Below are 19,318 nucleotides of genomic sequence, written 5' to 3' on the forward strand. Positions count from 1 at the left end.
AAAAGCATTCGAGGGGGAAGAAACTGTTGGCTACATTGGAGGGGGTTGGGGTGGGGGGGACTTACAAATCATGCTATTACTTAATGTGAAGTATTTATTTTGCCTTAAACTATCGATCTTTAAGATAAGAAAACCAGAGAGGGCAAAACACAACATCTGTATTGTATTTGATCATCGCCTCTCTTCTACCTCTCTCTATCTCTCTCTCTCTCTCTCTCTCTCTCTCTCTCTCTCTCTCTCTCTCTCTCTCTCTCTCTCTCTCTCTCTCTCATTCAGCAGGAGCTCTGATAGGAGCTCTGGTCACAATTACTCCTCTTTCTCTATTCTCTCCATTATCTCTCTCTCCATCTCTCCATTTCTGTCATCTCTCCATCACTTCCTTTATTCTCTCTCTCTCTCCCTCTCACCCCCCCCCCCCCCCCATCTCTCTCTACGTCGTCCTCCAGTGCCCCCTGGTGGACACAAACGTAACAACATCCAAATTCCTTACACTTCCTAGATGGAGGCAAAGTGGAATGAATCACTTCTCGGTCGAAAGGAAACTTTCAGCAAATTCAGCCACGGGGCGATTGAACCGACAACCAACGTCTCCAGAAAGAAGAAACCTCGACACACACCGTCTCTCTCGACTTCGTGGTAAGAATTCTAAATCAACAGATCCTGCGAATCGGCAGGGAAAGAAAGTCAAGTGTTAATAAAAAGCCAGCGACGATTCCCGTTTTTTCCACCAATTCTATCGTCTAGTTAGACTCCTGCACGTTTTACGGTCCTGTGTGCACATGGCCATTGTTGTTTTGGTGTCATATTTAAATGAAAACAGCTGAAAAATACGACGTCACGGCTCGACTTTGTTTTGTTTTTGTGGTAAACATTCTGTTTTTTTTTTTTTTTTTTTTTTTTACCTCAGCTGTGTGTCCCTGATCCTAGTAGACTGTAGTTGTTTTAGTTAGACTCGTCATGTAACCTCACTGTAAAGGGAGGCAGCCTAGGACTTAAAGTTTCAAGTTTTGCTTTATTTGTCACATTTGTATATTACACTGTACAGTACACAGTACCTACACACTTTGTACTGATGTAAACAAGACGAACGTTTTTCTCTGGTCTGCATCCCCTTAACAATTGTGTGTATTGAGTGAATGAATGAATGAAAACTTTATTTAACAGATTGCAGAATGGGTACAATACAGTACGGCTCAATACATACAATTGTTAAGGGGATGCAGACCTGAGAAAGACGTTTGTCTTGTTTCCATCAGGGTCCCCCATTTTCAATTCATATAGACATATATGACATACATGACATACAGATAGTCAGTACTGCTACATCTATACATTTATGACATACCAGATTTGCAAATACAGTACTGTTTGTGATACAGAAGGAGTCAAGAAAAGGGAGTATATACATTTGACGTAGAAACTGTACATTGGAGGTTGGGTGGGGGGGTTGGGTACATTGGGATATTGACAACCATACTAGGTAATTTACATTGGAGGTGGTTGGGGGGGGGGGGGGGGGGGCGGGGGGCACACTGTATAAACAAGTAACACTGTACATTGAGGGGGGGGGGGGAGGAGACACTGTACAAACAAACACAATTGTACATTGAACTATTGACAAAACCATACTAGGTAAATGACTGTACATTGAGGGGGTTGGAATGATTGGGTTAGGATATTTACAGGGGCCAGTGTTGAATTGCAGTCTCCCGTAGGTGTCCCTGTGAGAGGTTTTGAAAGTGGGTAGTGATCCACATTCCTTTACAGCTTTGGGTAGGGCGTTCCACATTGATGTGGCATAATTGCGAAACGTGTTTAGTCCCTTATTTGAGCCGAATCTGGGTTTGACATGATTTGTGGAGCTCCCTCTGGTGTGTGATCGTGGTATTCACTGACCTTTGGGAAGTATTTTGACATGTACATGGGTACCTTGGTCGTGTAGTGTATCTTGTAGACCAGGCCCATTGCAAGTTGTTGTACTCTGTCGTCTACTCTAAGCCATCCTAGTCGTCTACTCTGAGCCGTACTGTATTGTACCCATTCTGCAATCTGTTAATACAAATTATCAATCAATCAATCAATCAATCAAAAACAGTGAAATGCTTGGTTCTGTATCACCTCAGCCAGCCCTGAGGTTGTGCTTCATACAGTAAAAGAATAAAGACCAAATACTGTACAATATACAAACTAAAGTACGAAATAAAGTACAGAATGCAAACAATGCAGTATAAAATCATGCAAACTTTTTAAAATGCAAAAAACGAGGTAGGGTAGACTTGCTTTCATGCTTTGCTCCTCAACTGAAGCATGTCTGGAATGTCAGGATGTAATAACTTGGTGGTTACATTGCAGCCAAACAGACTTGCATGGTTATTCACAATATGACATAGGGGGGGGGGGGGGGGGGGGGGGGCAGGGGGGGGGGGAATCATATTTGTAATATCATAAAGATGCAACTGAATATATACTTATTACAACTTTGATCTGGAGCTGCTCCAGCTCCCCAGAGAAAGAATTTGGAAAATGTGCTCAAGGGTTGTAAGAGGATTTTTTTCCTAAGCGGTAAGAACAAAGAAAACATAACATGGCCATACAAACTCATTGTGAGAGTCGACAGAATATCCGTCTTTCGTGAATGAACACATTATGACATCATTGTTTTGGTTCTTATTGCTCTCGTTTCTGGCCTTGGGAACGACTTGATTGTGTTGTCAGATATTGAATGAATGAATGAATGAAAACTTTATTTAACAGATTGCAGCATGGGTACAATACAGTACGGCTCAATACACACAATTGTTAAGGGGATGCAGACCAGAGAAAGACGTTTGTCTTGTTTACATCAGGGTCCCCCATTTTCATTTCATATTGACATTTATGGCATAGGGACATACATGATATTTATGGCATAGGGACATTTAGGTATTTAGTACTGATACATTTGTGACATATACGGTATTCAAATATACAGTACTGTTACTCATAGATCCTGACAGAGTATATACATATGATGGGGAGGGGACTTCACTGTACATTAGGAGGGGGTGGGTGGGTGGGAGAGAAATATACATATACGGCGGGGAGAGAATATATACATGCGGTGGGGAGGAGACTGTCTATTAGGAGGGGGTGGGGGGGGGGTTTGGACATTTACGGTGGCCAGTTTCGAATTGCAGCCTCCCGTAGGTGCTCTTTTAGAGCGGTTTTGAATGTGGGTAGGGATTCACATTCCTTTACAGCTTTGGGTAGGGCGTTCCACATTGTTGTGGCATAATTGCGAAACGTGTTTAGTCCCTTGTTTGAGCCGAATCTGGGTTTAACATGATTTGTTGAGCTTCCTCTGGTGTTGTGGTCGTGGTATTCACTGGACTATGTGTCATCAAAGGAACAACAAGTAAAAACTAAAGGGTATTAGGCCTATTCAAATGTGTGAACGATTTAGTGTGTAAAGGGGCTTGGGGACATTATGTCGTGTAAATCCTCCAGCGGTGGGGGAATGGTGCTGTTGACTGAATGTAGCACACAGGTCAGTGATGCTAGATAGTTGGCTGATAGATGACTCTCAAGTACAACACCTGACCTGGAAGTAGCCCCATGCTGTGGACCTTGTTGTCATGGATATCAGTTTGCGGAGTGGCAGGCCGTAGGATAATTGCAAACCACCCCCGATCTCACTAACCTATACAGATGACCTGGGAGGCTATCCGGTGTCGGTAGCAAAGAGGGTTCACATGCGAGAGAGTCGACATCCCCCCACGACCCTCAGGAATGTTTTGTAGTTCTGTTAGTAGTCAGATAGGGAATAACGGCGTATCCACGTGACGTCCATATATCTAGCATAAAGACACCGTGAATCGTCCCAAGAACACCCAAGAACAAAACACATAATCCAGTCATTAATATTCTTGTGTCATTAATATTCATGACGCCGGTAGACCCGAGAGGAGCCCCAGTAGTGTAACATCATAGAAGCTGAGCTGAGGTCTCGTCCCCGACCTAGCGTCCTTGAGTAAGAGATCTAACTGTTCTCCGTCTGAGGAGCTGGGGCCCCAGGATACAATAATAGCGAACAAGCCTAGAGAGACCGAATAGCCTATATAGTGTGTCGAGACTACAAAAGCCCGCTAACCCAGAGCATATCCGGTATCACTACTCTTGCCAGCCAGGCTAGGTGATCCAGGTGATTCAGGTGACTTGCCAGACGACAGTGGAATTCCGCTGTGTTTAATGGCTGCGAGAGGCAGCAGAGCCCACGACGTGAAGAGTGCTCTTCAGAGGGCTAAGAACAGGATATCCAGCCTGGAACACAAACTCTCGATAAAGTAAGTCGGAACGTCTTTCAGCTGTGTACCAATTGTGGTCTTTATCAGAGTCCGTGAGCTTGTGTAGTATAGAAGTAGATACTACTGTTGTTGTGTGGTCTAGTAGAAACCGGTTTGTTTCTGGTGAGGTAGGTCTAATCTGTTGTTGTTAAGTTGTCTACTTTTAGGCTGGTTGGAGGAATTGTTGAACCGTTGTTGAATATGTTCCTGACCTCTTCTTGATATCTTGGACCCTGTTCCCATTAAGTTTGTAGAATAGTTCTGTCATGTCTTCAATTATTGACCAAAGACGAGAATACCCACAGAACCTTGCTCTGTGTTGTGTGTTTATCAAAGACAGGGATAGCTACAGAACCTTGCTCTGTGTTGTGTGTTTATCAAAGACAGGGATAGCTACAGAACCTTGCTCTGTTTATCAAATACAATACTACATACAGAACCTTGCTCTGTGTTCATCAAAGACATGAATACCTACTAGGGCTGACCCCTATTAGTCGATTAGTCGACTAATCGGTCGAAAGGAGCCGTAGTCGACTGCCAACCTCTTAATCGAATACAAAAAAATATATATATATATAATTTTTTATTTTTTTATTATTCTTTCCAAAAGAAAAGAGGCCTAGACGCGTGGCTAACGCTAATGGCACGCATACCAGAGGCTAACTGCCTACGAAAACAGGCACATAGGCACTGAAAGAGGATTCCACCCATCTAATGAACACACGGCTAGACTAGACAAATATCAAGATGTAAATGGTAAATGGCTGCTTTTTTATATAGCACTTTTATCCAAAGCGCTTTACAATTTGTTACTCACATTTTTACCCATTCACTCACACATTCACACACCGACGGCGGAGGCGACCATGCAAGGTGCCAACCTGCTCATCGGGAGCAATTAGGGGTTAAGTGTCTTGCTCAACCTCTTATTTACAGTTTTACAGCCCTGGCTTATATTTTATTTCTTTGTATTATTCTATTTAACTTAATTTAGCTCATATTTCATTTTATTTGAGACATTTCTGATTCTGATTATTTAATGAACAGTGCTCCTCTGTACTTGATACTGTGGCTCCTTTTAAAACTAGACGAACCTCTTCCAAAAGATCCTCTCCTTGGATTAATGAGCCAATTCGTAGTTTTAAACGTAAATGTAGGAACATTTATGGAAAACCACTGTGAGGTCCACCGGCTACATCTTAAAGAGCTTTTATTTTTAAATTTTTTTTAACAAACAGTTGAAAGATGCTAGAGCTGCATTAAAATAAGGGAAATTCTATAGTTCTATTTGAGACTATAAACACTATTGTTTCTCCCACCCCTCAAACTATACCTGTGTTCTCTAACATTGTCTGTAATACTTTTCTAAATTACTTTGTGGATAAAGTCAGATAGCAGGGCAAGCATCTCACCCCCCCCATCCAGCCTTGACATTCATGCCCCTAAACGTTGGACTCATTTTCTCTTGTCTCCTTAGTTGACATCTCTAAACTGTTGGTCTATCACCAGGGCCCAGGAGTTCAAAACTTGTAATCCATATTGATTGATTGATTGATTGATTGATTGATTGATTGAACATTTTAATTAACAGATTGCAGAATGGGTACAGTACAGTACAGCTCAATACACACAATTGTTAAGGGGATGCAGACCAGAGAAAGACTTTTGTCTTGTTTACATCAGGGTCCCCCATTTTCAATTCATAATGAGTTGAAATGAATTAATCAAAATCTGATCCGATCAGATTTGGATTTTGGGTAGTTCAAAACCAAAAAAACTGGATTAGGATCACTTTGATATCCGATCAGATCAGGAAATCAAATCCAAGGTTTAATCTGGATCAAATCTTCAAAACAGGTAGTTCAAACCAACAACACAGGATTAGGATCAGTTTGATCCCAAAAAAACTGGATTTTCTGGATTTTCAGTGGATTACCAGAGCAAAATGTACTATACAATTTATTTAAAAATATGTTTCAATATAAATAAGATGGCAAAGTTTGTTAACTGAAATAATACAAAATGTTTGCCTTCATGGCAAATCAATAAAATGTTTTATCTTTTGGTCACATTTGTGGTGGCCTATTTTGTTTTCAACCAAATGCTGATGACATAAATGTTTATGCCCATAAAAGTATCACAACAAAAATTGTCAATCACAAATGTAATTTAGATTAAAGAACAAATATCTTCAACAAAAAAAAGTCCATCTGTCATCACTCATCACCTTCAGCAAACTGAAACCTCACTTAGAATTCAGCTCCTCAAAGCACGTCTGGATGATCAGCTGCCTTTGAATGAATGTTCTTTTTGTTACCCTAGCCTAGTGGGAGCATTTTTTTTAATTACAATTCCATTGTGATTTTATGTCCTTTATGTATTTAACAATATAATTAGACATTATAGATGTCTCTGCAATGTGGTCCCTGTCCTCCCTTTTTTCATATCCACTAGATGGAGATCGGTAGGATTAAAGCACTGATATTCAGGATCTAGTAATCTTGAAAAGTCTGAATCTGGATCAGGGTGATCCTATCCTGGATTGCTTTTATAATACCGGGACAAAATCTGTCCGAGTTGTCTGATCCTGGATCACAAAAAATGGGATTTAAAAATCTGATCGGATCAGATGGGGATTAAAAGTTTTGAACTCCTGGGCCCAGGATACATTACAGACCTTCTTACACCTCACTCAACTAACCGGGCCTTAGATCCTCTGACAAACTTTTATTGTCTGTCCCTAGAACCGTAGATCGTGCCTTTCAGGTAGCTGCTCTCAAATTGTGGAATGCCTTCCCTTTCTCTCCGAGATCAATAGAATCGTGCGACTCTTTAAAAAAAAAAAGAAAAAAAAAAGAAAAAAAACTCTACTGTTCAGACAGGCGTCTTATATTGGTTTTACTTTGTATTATACTTTCTAGTTGGTGTGTTTGATTGGGTCTATCATGTATTGCTGATGATGTTTGATTTTTACTATAAACACTTTGTGATCCTGTATTTTGAAAGGTGCTATATAAATAAAATTTACTTACTTACTTACTTACTTACTTACTTACTTACTTACTTACTTACTTACTTACTTACTTACTTACTTACTTAACACTTTCAGTGCCTTTGATTAATGTCCTTGGATGCCAGCATCCACTTCAATGGTAGCGTTAAAAACGCATAATCTATGTTTTAAATTATGGCTATGTGTCTAATCTGCCCGTCGCTTATCAATGACTTGTTTGCAGTCAACATTGTCGAAAAGGATTGTTTTTTAATCGGTTCATTTCCGTTTTATAGCATTTCGAAAAGCTATCGTTTTCTCGAAAATTTCAGGAAAATAGAAAGATTCTGTCATAAACGGCATTTACTGGAATATTCTCGAATACACTAGACTAGACAGACACGTTGTCATTTGTCGGCCTATTTATGAATCGTTTTCAAATAAACGCTAGATTATCGATATGTGTACTTATGCACGCTATAGAAGCGAGCTGAGAAATCGATTCTCTTATTTCCTCAACAGCACACACACACACACATACACATACGGGGCACGCTGTTATCTCAGTGAAAACAGCTCTGATTATCCTAAAACTGGTAACATAGACTCCTTACCTTAGATCAGATGTTCTCCAAAAAGATTATTCCAATTCCTGATCGCCATTCCAAATATCGATCGCGTTTATTGATTGATTATTGGCTGCTGTAAATATATATTCCAGGCTGCTTTTGGATCGTTATCGGTATTGGCCGATACCCAAACCCAGGTATCGGTATCGGGACTGAAAAAGTCGGATCGGTGCATCCCTATTTGCTGACACACACCATCCATTGTATATATCCTGGATGGAGGGCGCTCCCTACCACAGATGTTCTGGGCCGTTGGCACGACCCTCTGTGGCGGTCGAGGGCAGAACAGATGCATCCAGTCAGTGACTGCTCTGTGGGAATCAGCTCTCTGGCCCCTGTTTTCAACACAGACATGCCATAGTGAACCTATTGACATTGATATACCTGTGCTGCATTAAAAACATTCATGAATAATCCCTATCATTGTCCATTGAAATTAGCCCTGCCCCCTTTCACACCTCACAGACTGTGTGTAGTAGAGACTCATAGGAGGTGTCCGTAACATAAAGGTTTATTCCACCCAATAGTGTAATAGCAGTGATGCAACTAGGTTTTCAATATCATCATCTATAGAAATATGTATCTATAAAAAAGTATTTCAATGTGTTAGCTGAAAGCACAATGAACACATGTACACTATTATCAATTAGGCCTATTTGTTCATTCTAGGTGTCAGAAGATGAAATAAGGAAAGAGTTGTGAGCAGTCTAGTGCCTTGCTGTGGAGGTCCATCCCTCTGTGTGTAGACTGTTAGTGTATAAATGAAAATAAACCTTTATTAACAGACACAGGGTCCACAGAGTAAAAAACACACAGACATAATCAACAAGTTACATCACAATAAAGTGCGGCTACGTGGTGCAGTGGGCAAGGCGCTCACCACGAATACTGGAGACGCTGGGTTCGCCTGTTCGAGCCCAGCGCTCCACATTGCTTTCAGTTTAGCTGGTCGTCCGTACTAATACACATTGGCAGTATTAGGGGGTGGGAAACTGATGGGTGGGGATCGAGCGTTGTGGACAGCGACTCCTACAGGTCGGTTGGTGCGCCTGCGCAGTAGAATCAGGAAGCGATGGGGGCGGCGCCCCTCCAAAGTGCAGACCCCTGACGCTGAAAGATCACGCCGCGCAGGTGAAAAGATGCGACTGCTGTTACCTCGAGTATCGGAGGGGACTCGTGCTATTTATGACTTAGTCCACATTGCAGCCGGCTTGTGGGAGGCAAGAAACAGCGTTCGAGACAGGGGAGGGTTGAATTGGATGATACGAAATTGGGATGGGAGAAAAATAGAAAATGGGAGAAAAAGTGGATCAACATTTTTTTTTTACATCACAATAAATAACATAAGCCAATAGCAGCTCCACAACAGGGTATTCTGAGACACATTCAGACGACGGATACATTTATACATCAGGTGTCTCAGCAGAGCAGGAGAGGAGTTAACTCCAGCACCACAAAACATGTCACTGGCGCTGCAGCACATAGGCTTCCTCAGCAGAATCCTCGATCATTATGAGCAACCTGGATGTTAGTATAGCGGACATGTTGGATAATCATTTGACAATTCTGCTTTGTGGCTGTTCACCATTGGAAACTACCTTGTGGCTGAAGTGACAGGACTGTACAATTACTGCATTGTAATAACTACCTGCGACTGCATTGGGCTGCATATAGTTCACTATAAATGACAATTGATTATGATTTTGCCCTGTCAATTAGGGCTGCATGATTTGGGGAAAATATCGAATTGCGATTGCCATTAACACTTTAACTGCCGAAAACGCCGGAACTCGTCATTCCCCGCCATGCTCAAGTTGCCGAGGACACCGTAACTCGTCTTTGATATCAATATTTCAAAAATCTGTGATCGAAATCATATTTCCGTTCCGGAGCCTTGACACACAGTGCTGATCTCCTCTCAACCCTCTAGCGGTTCAAGAGCGCCATCTGGTGGCCGATCGGCAGATCGAAACCGGATATCAACCTTTAACCCGGCAGGACTCACTCCATATGGGGTCCGGGCACTCGCTAATGTTAGAGAGACTCCGTCTTCACACAGTGAACATCGATCGGTGGAAATAACTCGAAAAAACAACATGATTTGGACGTATATACTATTATACAACCTGGAAATAGATCGGGCATTTCAACATCCCATAATCTAAAACTGTCTACTCCACGCTGATCGCCCAACGATTTTAGCGTGTAGTATTACCGTGTTCGATATAAACTGCTATGATGAACATATGACCCACATTAGATGAATGGTATAACGTTGCCCACGGAATTATAAACGCCCCCTCGCCCATCCGGTTAACATCAGATGACGTGTAGTAAATTCTAGAAGTACGTCCAGTTGAAATTTTTGATCTCGCACAGATTCCTACCAAACTGTATTTGATCATCAATATAATGCATTTGGGGCTATAAATCACGTTCTGGAGAAAGCTGCAGAAAGAGATGAAAACATACTTATACTTTAGACCATATTTTAGTATGAATATGTGAATGAAAAAGTTTAACGTTGCTACACCATGAACAATACATATAGGACATTGAATGGGCCCTAATAATGGCAATCTAGCAATAGAATTTAAAAAGTTATAGCCCTGCAAAGAAGGGGAACTTCTCCATGTTAAATAGAGCTGGCAAGGGATGGTATATCATGAATTTAACCTTGGGCAATCAAAGTGTTAAATTTGCGCATTTTTTTTTTTTTTTAAGCAACCCAACAGAGCTTTCTTGTAAAATGCGGCTTGCATCTGGTCTACGCGGTGGGTCTGCTCGGGACACGGAGCCTGGAAATTTTTCTTTTTACCTGGGAATCGATACCGGTACCAAACGGTACCTTTTTTCAGTACTTTACTCTCTCTCTCTGAAGTCTAAACTTCTCAATGTCAACATTGTTATCACAACACACAACCTAAAACCCCTCCCTACCTCCCTCTCCCAAACCATTCCTACAACAATCTTTTTTATGTTGCATGATCTTGTACACATTTACTATGTATTATATTTCTTTGTTTAAATATCAACATCATCTGGCCATCCTCAGTAAATACTATCAAAACCCTCTGATGTCATAATATGGGACGCACACACACAGAGAAAGGGAGAATGGCTTATAGCAGACTTAATTATTTTAGAATATTTCAGCTAATGAAGTTAAATGTTTATTATCATCAACTATCCAGTTCGTTTTTATAGTGTAACGTTTAGCTACTTAAACGTTCATTGAACGTACAGTAGAGAGAGGGAGGGAGAGAGCAAGACAGGCTCAGCCCCCCCCCCCCCCTTTCCTCACTATTGGAACTGTTTTCTGTGTCTGTGAGCTGGGTTAGCTAGCTTAGCTTAGCTTAGTTAGCATTATCAGCTAACGTTAGTTTAGGTTTTTACCGCGATGTGGGCATACAGAAATGGCGAGGATGCAAAGCTTGCCGCATTGGACTCGCATAGTTTTCACTGCACATAGAAACAACGTGGAGGGAAAAAAAGCAGGGACTTATTTGAGGTCGCAAAATGCAACCGAATAGGCCTCTGGAGCCCCCTGCTGTAACGTCTTCACATACAGGCCTTTCACATGCTGTTGTTGTTGGGCTACCTTGGGATACTTCTGATTGGTGAACAATGGCTGGTACACGTAGAGCACAGCACTTCTGATTGGCGAGCATGACTGGCACGCAAGAAAACCTTGAATCAGACTCGCTGTATAACGTATCCCAAATCGCAGGCTTTGCGATTTGCTAATCGCATAATTTAAAATCCCGATTTCGATTTAAAATCGATTAATCGTTCAGCCCTACTGTCAATATCTAAATGCAGAGGTTGTTTTGTGTAAATACTGTGGATATAATGAGTTGCTTTTGAGGGACCATTATCCAGACATTGGCGCTCGCGTATCGCACTGTTTAATCCATCTCTATTATAGAGAAAACTAAATCTGTAATCTGCCCAAATCCGACTTAAACAGTGCTGACAAGTATCATGTGAGCTCAATGTGATGGTTACATTTTGCAATTAATCTGTGGTTCACATGTGTGTTGAACCGTGGGGGGCAACCCGTTAGGGATGGGTACCGAATTCTGTACTTTTAAAGGTATTTACCGAAACACGTCGGTACTACCGAGTATCGATTCACGTGAGATACTGTTAAAAGAATTAAATAAACATTTTTTTTCACAACTGAGGTAGGATTACATTTTTAGAGATTAAAGTACCGAAAAAAGGTACCGTTGGGTACCGGTATCGATTCACAGGTACCGGTACCGTATTGGTTCAAATGTGAACAGTACCCATCCCTACAACCCGTATGGATCGTGGATGAACTACAATCTGTTACACTCATACATTCTACTATATATAAGCTTGCAAATATTGAAATACACAACTATCAATAGTTCACAGTTCAGACATACAAAACAACCATTGCATACTGAAAAACAGTATCTGTACGAAAATCTTTCACTGTACTCGTAAATTTCTTTGTGTGCTATTACATTTTTCACATGTGCTCCTTGGGGAAAAAGTGAGCGTCAAGCCAGACTTAACCCCTGTCTAATGTGTAGGTTACTAGAAAATAAATGGGTGGCTGTTGCCTGGTGGAGATTTGCACTCTACTGAGCACATCTTTCTAGTTTAGGAGGCCTAATAGCTACAGACCCCTTAGTGTCACAATGTCGAGAGACCAGGCTTTGGATTGAACATAGTAAACACTAAGGATGCACTGATGCCATGTTTAAACTGACAATACCGATTCTGACTTCTATTATCTGATATCGAGCAGTGAGTACTGATCTGATCCAAAATGAATGTTGGATTATTCTTAAACTATTTCATACTTTGATGTAGGCTAATGGCGGCTAATTACGCTGCATTTGAATAGTGATTTGGGCATTGATGACCAAGGTTCTAAGTGAAAATAAACACTTGTTGTTTGGACTACATGAGCCAAATAAATCCATAACAGTGGCCTGGGCCTTGTGACGCAGTAGACCAGGGCAAGACTAAATAACGGCTGTGCCTCTCTCTGTTTCTTTTGCATAGTTACCTAGATTAACCAGGCAGGCCCAGTAATCTCCCTCTGACATACTGTATGACCGGCATGTTATGCTACAGAAGACTAAAATCAGCTGGAGACTCCAACACGTCTACCTCTATAGGGGAGGTTAAAGGGGCACTCCACTGAAAAATAAAAGCAACTTGAACTTGAAAAACAAGACTGATTTATTTTGCATCTAATGAAACTGGACTTGGAAGAAGTCTTTATTTGTAGCACACATTGCTACATTGTCATGCAGCGAACACACACATGCGATGGGCGACACATAAGAAACACACACATTAAATATCCTCCGGAATGCGCTTGACCCTTCCCCCCCAAGGGTAGCCTGTCCGTCTTTGTCAGGGACGCAACAGCGTTAGCGATCTGTTCTGCATGTTTTTCCATGTTTTATGGAGTGGAAACCCTTGCGAGCATGGGGAGAAAATGCTAATTCCACACAGAAAGAGTTACCCGACCTAGGGACCTGGCAACCTGTTCCCTAAGCAGGAATGGAACCCAGGACCTTCTTACTGTGAGGTGACAGTGTTAACCACTACACCACCGTGCCTAATATCTAATGTCACATCCCAATGCTCTAGTCTAGTCTAAACGGTTTTGCACATCCATTTAGTTTGGCAGTTTTTGCCACTTTATGAGTTTAAATATGTCCTCCAGTGATGTCATTGGAAGACACCAGGTCCCTGTTGTATGTTAGTTACAGCTCAATGAAGATGATGGGATCCAGACATAACACACAGATTAAGTGTTCATGAACATTCAAATTCATTAACTCCCAATTACTGTCAAATTAAATGGATGTGTGTATAACTGTTTTGGAATATGTGTGAGATTATGTGCAAAATAAATCTGAATTTTTCCCCCGGCGAAGTGCCTGTTTTAATATGAATATGAATATGAATTGGAGATTGCCTTGATAGTTACCGTATTGTTTTTGTCTGTGTTGCGTCTACAGAGAGTGCTTTTCAGAGAGTGAAGAGGAACTCAGCCTGTCAACATGGACTCACAGCAAAGAACTCAAGGATTCCCTGGTGGACATGTACAAAGGTAAAGAATATTTCAGCCTTCTTCAGATAGCTTAATGTTGGCCTGACCAAAGTTAAAGAATATTTACCAGTCTTCAGCTAACTTAATGTTGGTCTTCTTCAGCTAACTTAATGTTGGTCTTCTTCAGCTAACTTAATGTTGGCCTGACCAGCTAAGCCCTCTGTAGTTCGCTCACTCATTCACTCCCCCACCCACCCACCCACGCACGCACTCCCTCACTCACTCACTCACTCACTCACTCACTCACTCACTCACTCACTCACTCACTCACTCACTCACTCACTCACTCACTCACACTCACTCACTCACTCACTCACTCACTCACTCACTCACTCACTCACTCACTCACTCACTCACTCACTCACTCACTCACTCACTCACTCACTCACTAACTCACTCACTCACTCACTCACTCACCTACTTCATTCTACTTTACTTCCTTCACACATTCAACCCCTCCTTCCTTTCCTCGTTTCCTTATACATGTCAAATGTTTTGCTTGGTGTCGTTATTGTTCAATTTATGTAGTCACTGAATTTATTCAATATATTATATATTGAAAATATATAATATAATATATATATTTGAAAATAATTAGTTTGTTAGATGTTTTATTTTGAGTTTTTCATTGACGATGCACAGAGTTGATACATTGACACTATGATAGTGTGACAATATGAAATGTTTCAGTCTGTCCTCAAGAGGGCGCACTTGGCTTTCTGAAAAGTCTCTTTGAAGGTCTGTGACGGGCAGGACCGAGGTGGCCGTCTCGCTGTGTTCAACACGACTCAAGGAGCCTCTCTCAGCTCAGAAACAGCTCACAATGCTGTCCTGGATCAGTGGCCTACTGCTTTGTGCCATGATACCGGGAGGTTTGGGGTTCAATTCCCAGATGGGTCATACCAAGTGGGACCTGATGTCTCTCCACTTGGCACTATATATCACATGGGGCAGCGGTGGATTCAAGGCACACTAGCAGCACACCACCGTAGAATTGCCCTTGAGCAATGCCTTAGACCTTGGATGCGCTCAGTGGCGTAAAAGTAGGAGAAAAACATTTGAACATTAACACCCATCTTGGTCATTGCGCCGACGTTGCGCCGTATATCATGGAATGGTCATGGAGATATGAGGAGAAATGTGTAGGAACCTGATTATAGTGAACTATTTTCACTTTCCAAATCCTGAAGAACACCCACTTCCTGAAACGAGCGAATTGGAAGTGAGTGGGAAAACAACTGTTGTCTGAACTCCTCCCTGATTGGCTGGCTGGTTGAAGTGGCTCGGCCAACAGAGTGAAAAGTTTGTCCGTGTCCTTCTCACTGTAATCTGCAGAGCAACGCTATCAGGGGACCGTGAAGCACATGGGCCTATAGGGAGTTTGAGTCCTTCTCCTTCTGCAAACATGTTTGCAGAAAACTTAAGGCTCCAGATCAGTCGCTAATTAGCATAATGTCACGACGAGCGAGAGACTTGATGCCGAATTCTTCTTGTTCTTCGCAAACTGCTATTGATCTTATGGTTTTATTTCTTTTATTGAACCTTTATTACCCAGGCAAGCAAGTAAGAACAAATTCGTATATACAAAGCACAAAAAGCAAAGGCTTTTGGGAGAAGGGGGGGGGGGGGAGGCTGCAACAAAAACAAGGTTATGTACATGCATACAAGTAAATAACATTTAAAATTACAGTAGCAATAGTATACAAGAAAATGACAATAAATATAAATAATAAATTCTGTGTGGAGTTTGCATGTTTGCGTGTATTAGCGCTGGTCCGTTAATCAAGTTTTTTTATTTCAATTACAATTTTGGCTTCTCACGGTCGTGAAAACGAGATTATCGAGATAAAATGATTATCGTGCCGCATGCCGCGTCGCTCCCATTTTGTCTGTGTTGTAAACGCAGCGCACCCTTCCTTCACAGCGGTGCTCTCCGCCCCTCCCCCCTCAAGCCCAAGCAGTAGTTTCAGTTGGTGTTGAGAGGGAGGTGGGAGGAGCCACAGCGCGCTTCTCCAGTTATTTTCCAACGTCTTTGGTAACTTGTAGAAGATGACAGGAAGGCGCCAGTCCAGAAGAAAGGTACATCGTTTTAAAATCTTTATTTAAATTTTTTATATCAATCAAAATAATACTTGTGATTCATTTAATTGTATTTGGTAATGCACAGTTCAAAAAAAGAAAAAAAGAAAAGAAAGTGTTTCATAATCAAAGCACATCTCAATTTGCACATTCCATGAGCAAAAGGAGCAGCCTGCCCTGCCCCTTACTCAAAAATAATAAATAAACAATAGAAATAGATGGTCTGTCAATTACACACATTTAACAAGCAATACTTACAATACATGAGGGGAAAAAACAGTGTAGGTATTCCTGGTGTAAAAATGTCTTTGGCATTAAGTTCTACTTGTACTACCACACACACACACACACACACACACACACACACACACACACACACACACACACACACACACACCTACACACCTACACACCTACACAAAACACACACACATGGGCGACAGTGGCTCAGGAGGTAGAACGGCCGCTTGGCAATGAGGAGGTTCCTGGTTCAATCCGGCTCCTCCCGGCAGCGTGTCGAGGTGTCCTTGAGCAAGACACTTAACCCCTAACTGCTCCAGATGAGCAGGTCGGCACTTGCATGGTCGCCTCCGCCGTCAGTGTGTAAATGTGTGAGTGAACGGGTGAATGAGAGGAAGAAAATTGTAAAGCGCTTTGGATAAAAGCTGTTATATTAAATGCAGTCCAATACTGCACACACACAACGTTTAAGTCTTAAAGGAACACGCCAACATTTTAGGAAATTAGCTTACCGTCTTCTCCAGAGAGAGACAAGAAGATAGATACCAGTTTCCTCCCTGTGCGTTCAGTAGAAGCTATCTGGCTGCATGTTAGCCTAGCTTAGCACAATGAATGGAAGCGGACATGGGCGGTACATATATATCATTGCAGATGTTGACCAAGTTTTCCATCGGGGACATAATTAGTCATTGAAAAAAAAAAGTGATACATTGCAACGACTCTATGGGGAGCGTGTGTGTGAGTGTGTGTGAGTGTGTGAGTGTGTGTGTGTGTGTGTGTGTGTGTGTTGTGTGTGTGTGTGTGTGTGTGTGTGTGTGTGTGTGTTGTGTGTGGTGTGTGTGTGTGTGTGTGTGTGTGTGTGTGTGTGTGTGTGTGTGTGTGTGTGTGTGTGTGTGTGTGTGTGTGTGTGTGTGTGTGTGTGTGTGTGTGTGTGTGTGTGTGTGTGTGTGCGTGCGTGCGTGCGTGCGTGCGTGCTCCTGCTGTGCTGCTTGTCCTGTTCTGTCCGACCACATCCTGGTGGAAACCAGCCAACATACCAGGACACTGCACACGCACACACGTCACGCACACATACATCCTGATAAGACAGGGGAGGGAGGTATGTATGTGTGTCTATGTATAGCAGTAGTAAAATAGTAGTAGTACAGCAGTGAAGATGTGCATCAGTTACATCCCCAGTGTAAAGTTCAGCTGTTCTTTGGGAGTATATATATATATATATAGATCGATAGATAGATATATTTGCAGAGCAACAAACAGGTTGACCGACCAACTGACAGTCGGACAATATACAGAAGAAAGACAGGAGGGACAGACAGACAGAAGAGAGACAGAGGACAGACAGACAAGACAGACAGACAGACAGAAGAAAGACAGGAGGGACAGACAGACGACAGACAGACAGAAAAAGACAGAAGGGACAGACAGACAGAAGAGAGACAGGAGGGACAGACAGACAGACAGACAGACAGACAGAAGAAGACAGAGGGACAGACAGACAGACAGAAGAAAAGACAGAGAGAAAGGACAGACAGACAGAAGAAAGACAGGAGGACACAGACAGAAGAAAGACAGGAGGGACAGACAGACAGAAGAAAGACAGGAGAGACAGACAGAAGAAAGACAGAAGGGATGGGACAGACAGACAGAAGAAAGACAGAAGAAAGACTGGAGACAGACAGACAGAAGAAAGACAGGAAGAAAGACTGAGGGACAGAAAGACAGAAGAAGACAGAAAGACAGACAAGAAGAAAGACAGACAGACAGAAAAGAGAAGACAGGACAGAAGAAAGACAGACAGACAGAAGAAAGACAGAAGGACGGATACAAAGTGCTCACGTGATCTTTTTACGTTGAATCTTTTCTGTAGTTAATTAATCGAAATGAACGCGAAGTCCAGCCCTAATACATTTATTATGTATTATATTTTTTATGTTTAAATATCAACATTATCTGCCATCCTCAGTAAAATCTGTTGTCATCTTTCCAAAGACCAGATATGGGACGCGAGTGCACACACACACAACCACCGCACACGCCACCACACGCGCACACACACACACACACACACACACACACACACACACACACACACACACACACACACACACACACACACACACACACACACACACACACAGAAAGAGAGAATGGCTTATAGCAGACTTGACCAGATCTAATGATTTTTAGAATATTTCAGCTAATGAAGTTAAATGTTTATTATCATCAACTATCATTTCGTTTTATAGTGTAACGTTTTGCTACTTAAACGTTCATGGAACGTAGAGAGAGAGAGACGTAGAGCACAGCACTTCTGATTGGTGAGCACGCAGAAAACCTTGAATCAGACTCGCTGTATAACGTATCCAAATCACAGGCTTTGCGATTTGCTAATCGCATAATTTCAAATTTCGACATTCATTCATAGGTTATGTTAAGTGGTATGTGGTCCAGTTATGCTGCTGATTAAGGTTATGTTAATGTGGTATGTGGTCCAGTTATGCTGCTCTGAAAGTATAAAGTATAAAAGTATAAGTTCCCTAAAATGAAATACTCACATAAAGTACAAGTAGCTCGCAATTGTACTTAAGTAAAAAAGACTTAGTTACTTTCCCTCACTGTCAGTGAGATATCACACGAAACGGTCTCAATCTATCCATCACGCTTTATCTAACCAGGGTCTGACTAATTCTCTGTTATTAACCTCTCTACAGACTCTGTGTGCAGACACTATGTCTTGTAAAGTGTAATCTGGGCAGGGACTGGTATAATTCCTGGTCATTAACCCTCGGTGTTGAGAATATCTGTCAAGTTGTGCGTGTTGTGTCAGAGTGTGTGTGTTGTGTGTGTGTACGCAAGAATAGACTGTACAAGGGCACGAGTGAAGAGTAAAGGGTGTATTGTTTTTATATATCGTTGTGTGTGCCGTATATACTGCATGATGTGTAGC

The 19,318-nt window shown here is 41.9% G+C and overlaps 1 protein-coding gene across 1 annotated transcript in view; it reads left to right on the forward strand.

Annotated features, from left to right (window-relative positions):
• Nucleotides 1–512: 512 nt before the first annotated feature.
• mipol1 (mirror-image polydactyly 1) overlaps nt 513–19,318 on the forward strand; it is a gene marked incomplete at its 3' end in the record, with an annotated part of 109,646 nt that continues 90,840 nt past the window's right edge. Inside the window, exons 1-2 of the mRNA XM_084308530.1 lie at nt 513–636; nt 13,958–14,049. Of these exons, the coding sequence (XP_084164656.1) occupies nt 14,040–14,049 (10 nt within the window). The 5' untranslated portion in view covers nt 513–636; nt 13,958–14,039. The remainder of the gene's footprint in view (nt 637–13,957; nt 14,050–19,318) is intronic.

The sequence above is a fragment of the Notolepis coatsorum genome (genome assembly GCF_963971535.1).
Source record: "Notolepis coatsorum genome assembly, chromosome: 2".
Taxonomy (NCBI): Eukaryota; Metazoa; Chordata; class Actinopteri; order Aulopiformes; family Paralepididae; genus Notolepis; species Notolepis coatsorum.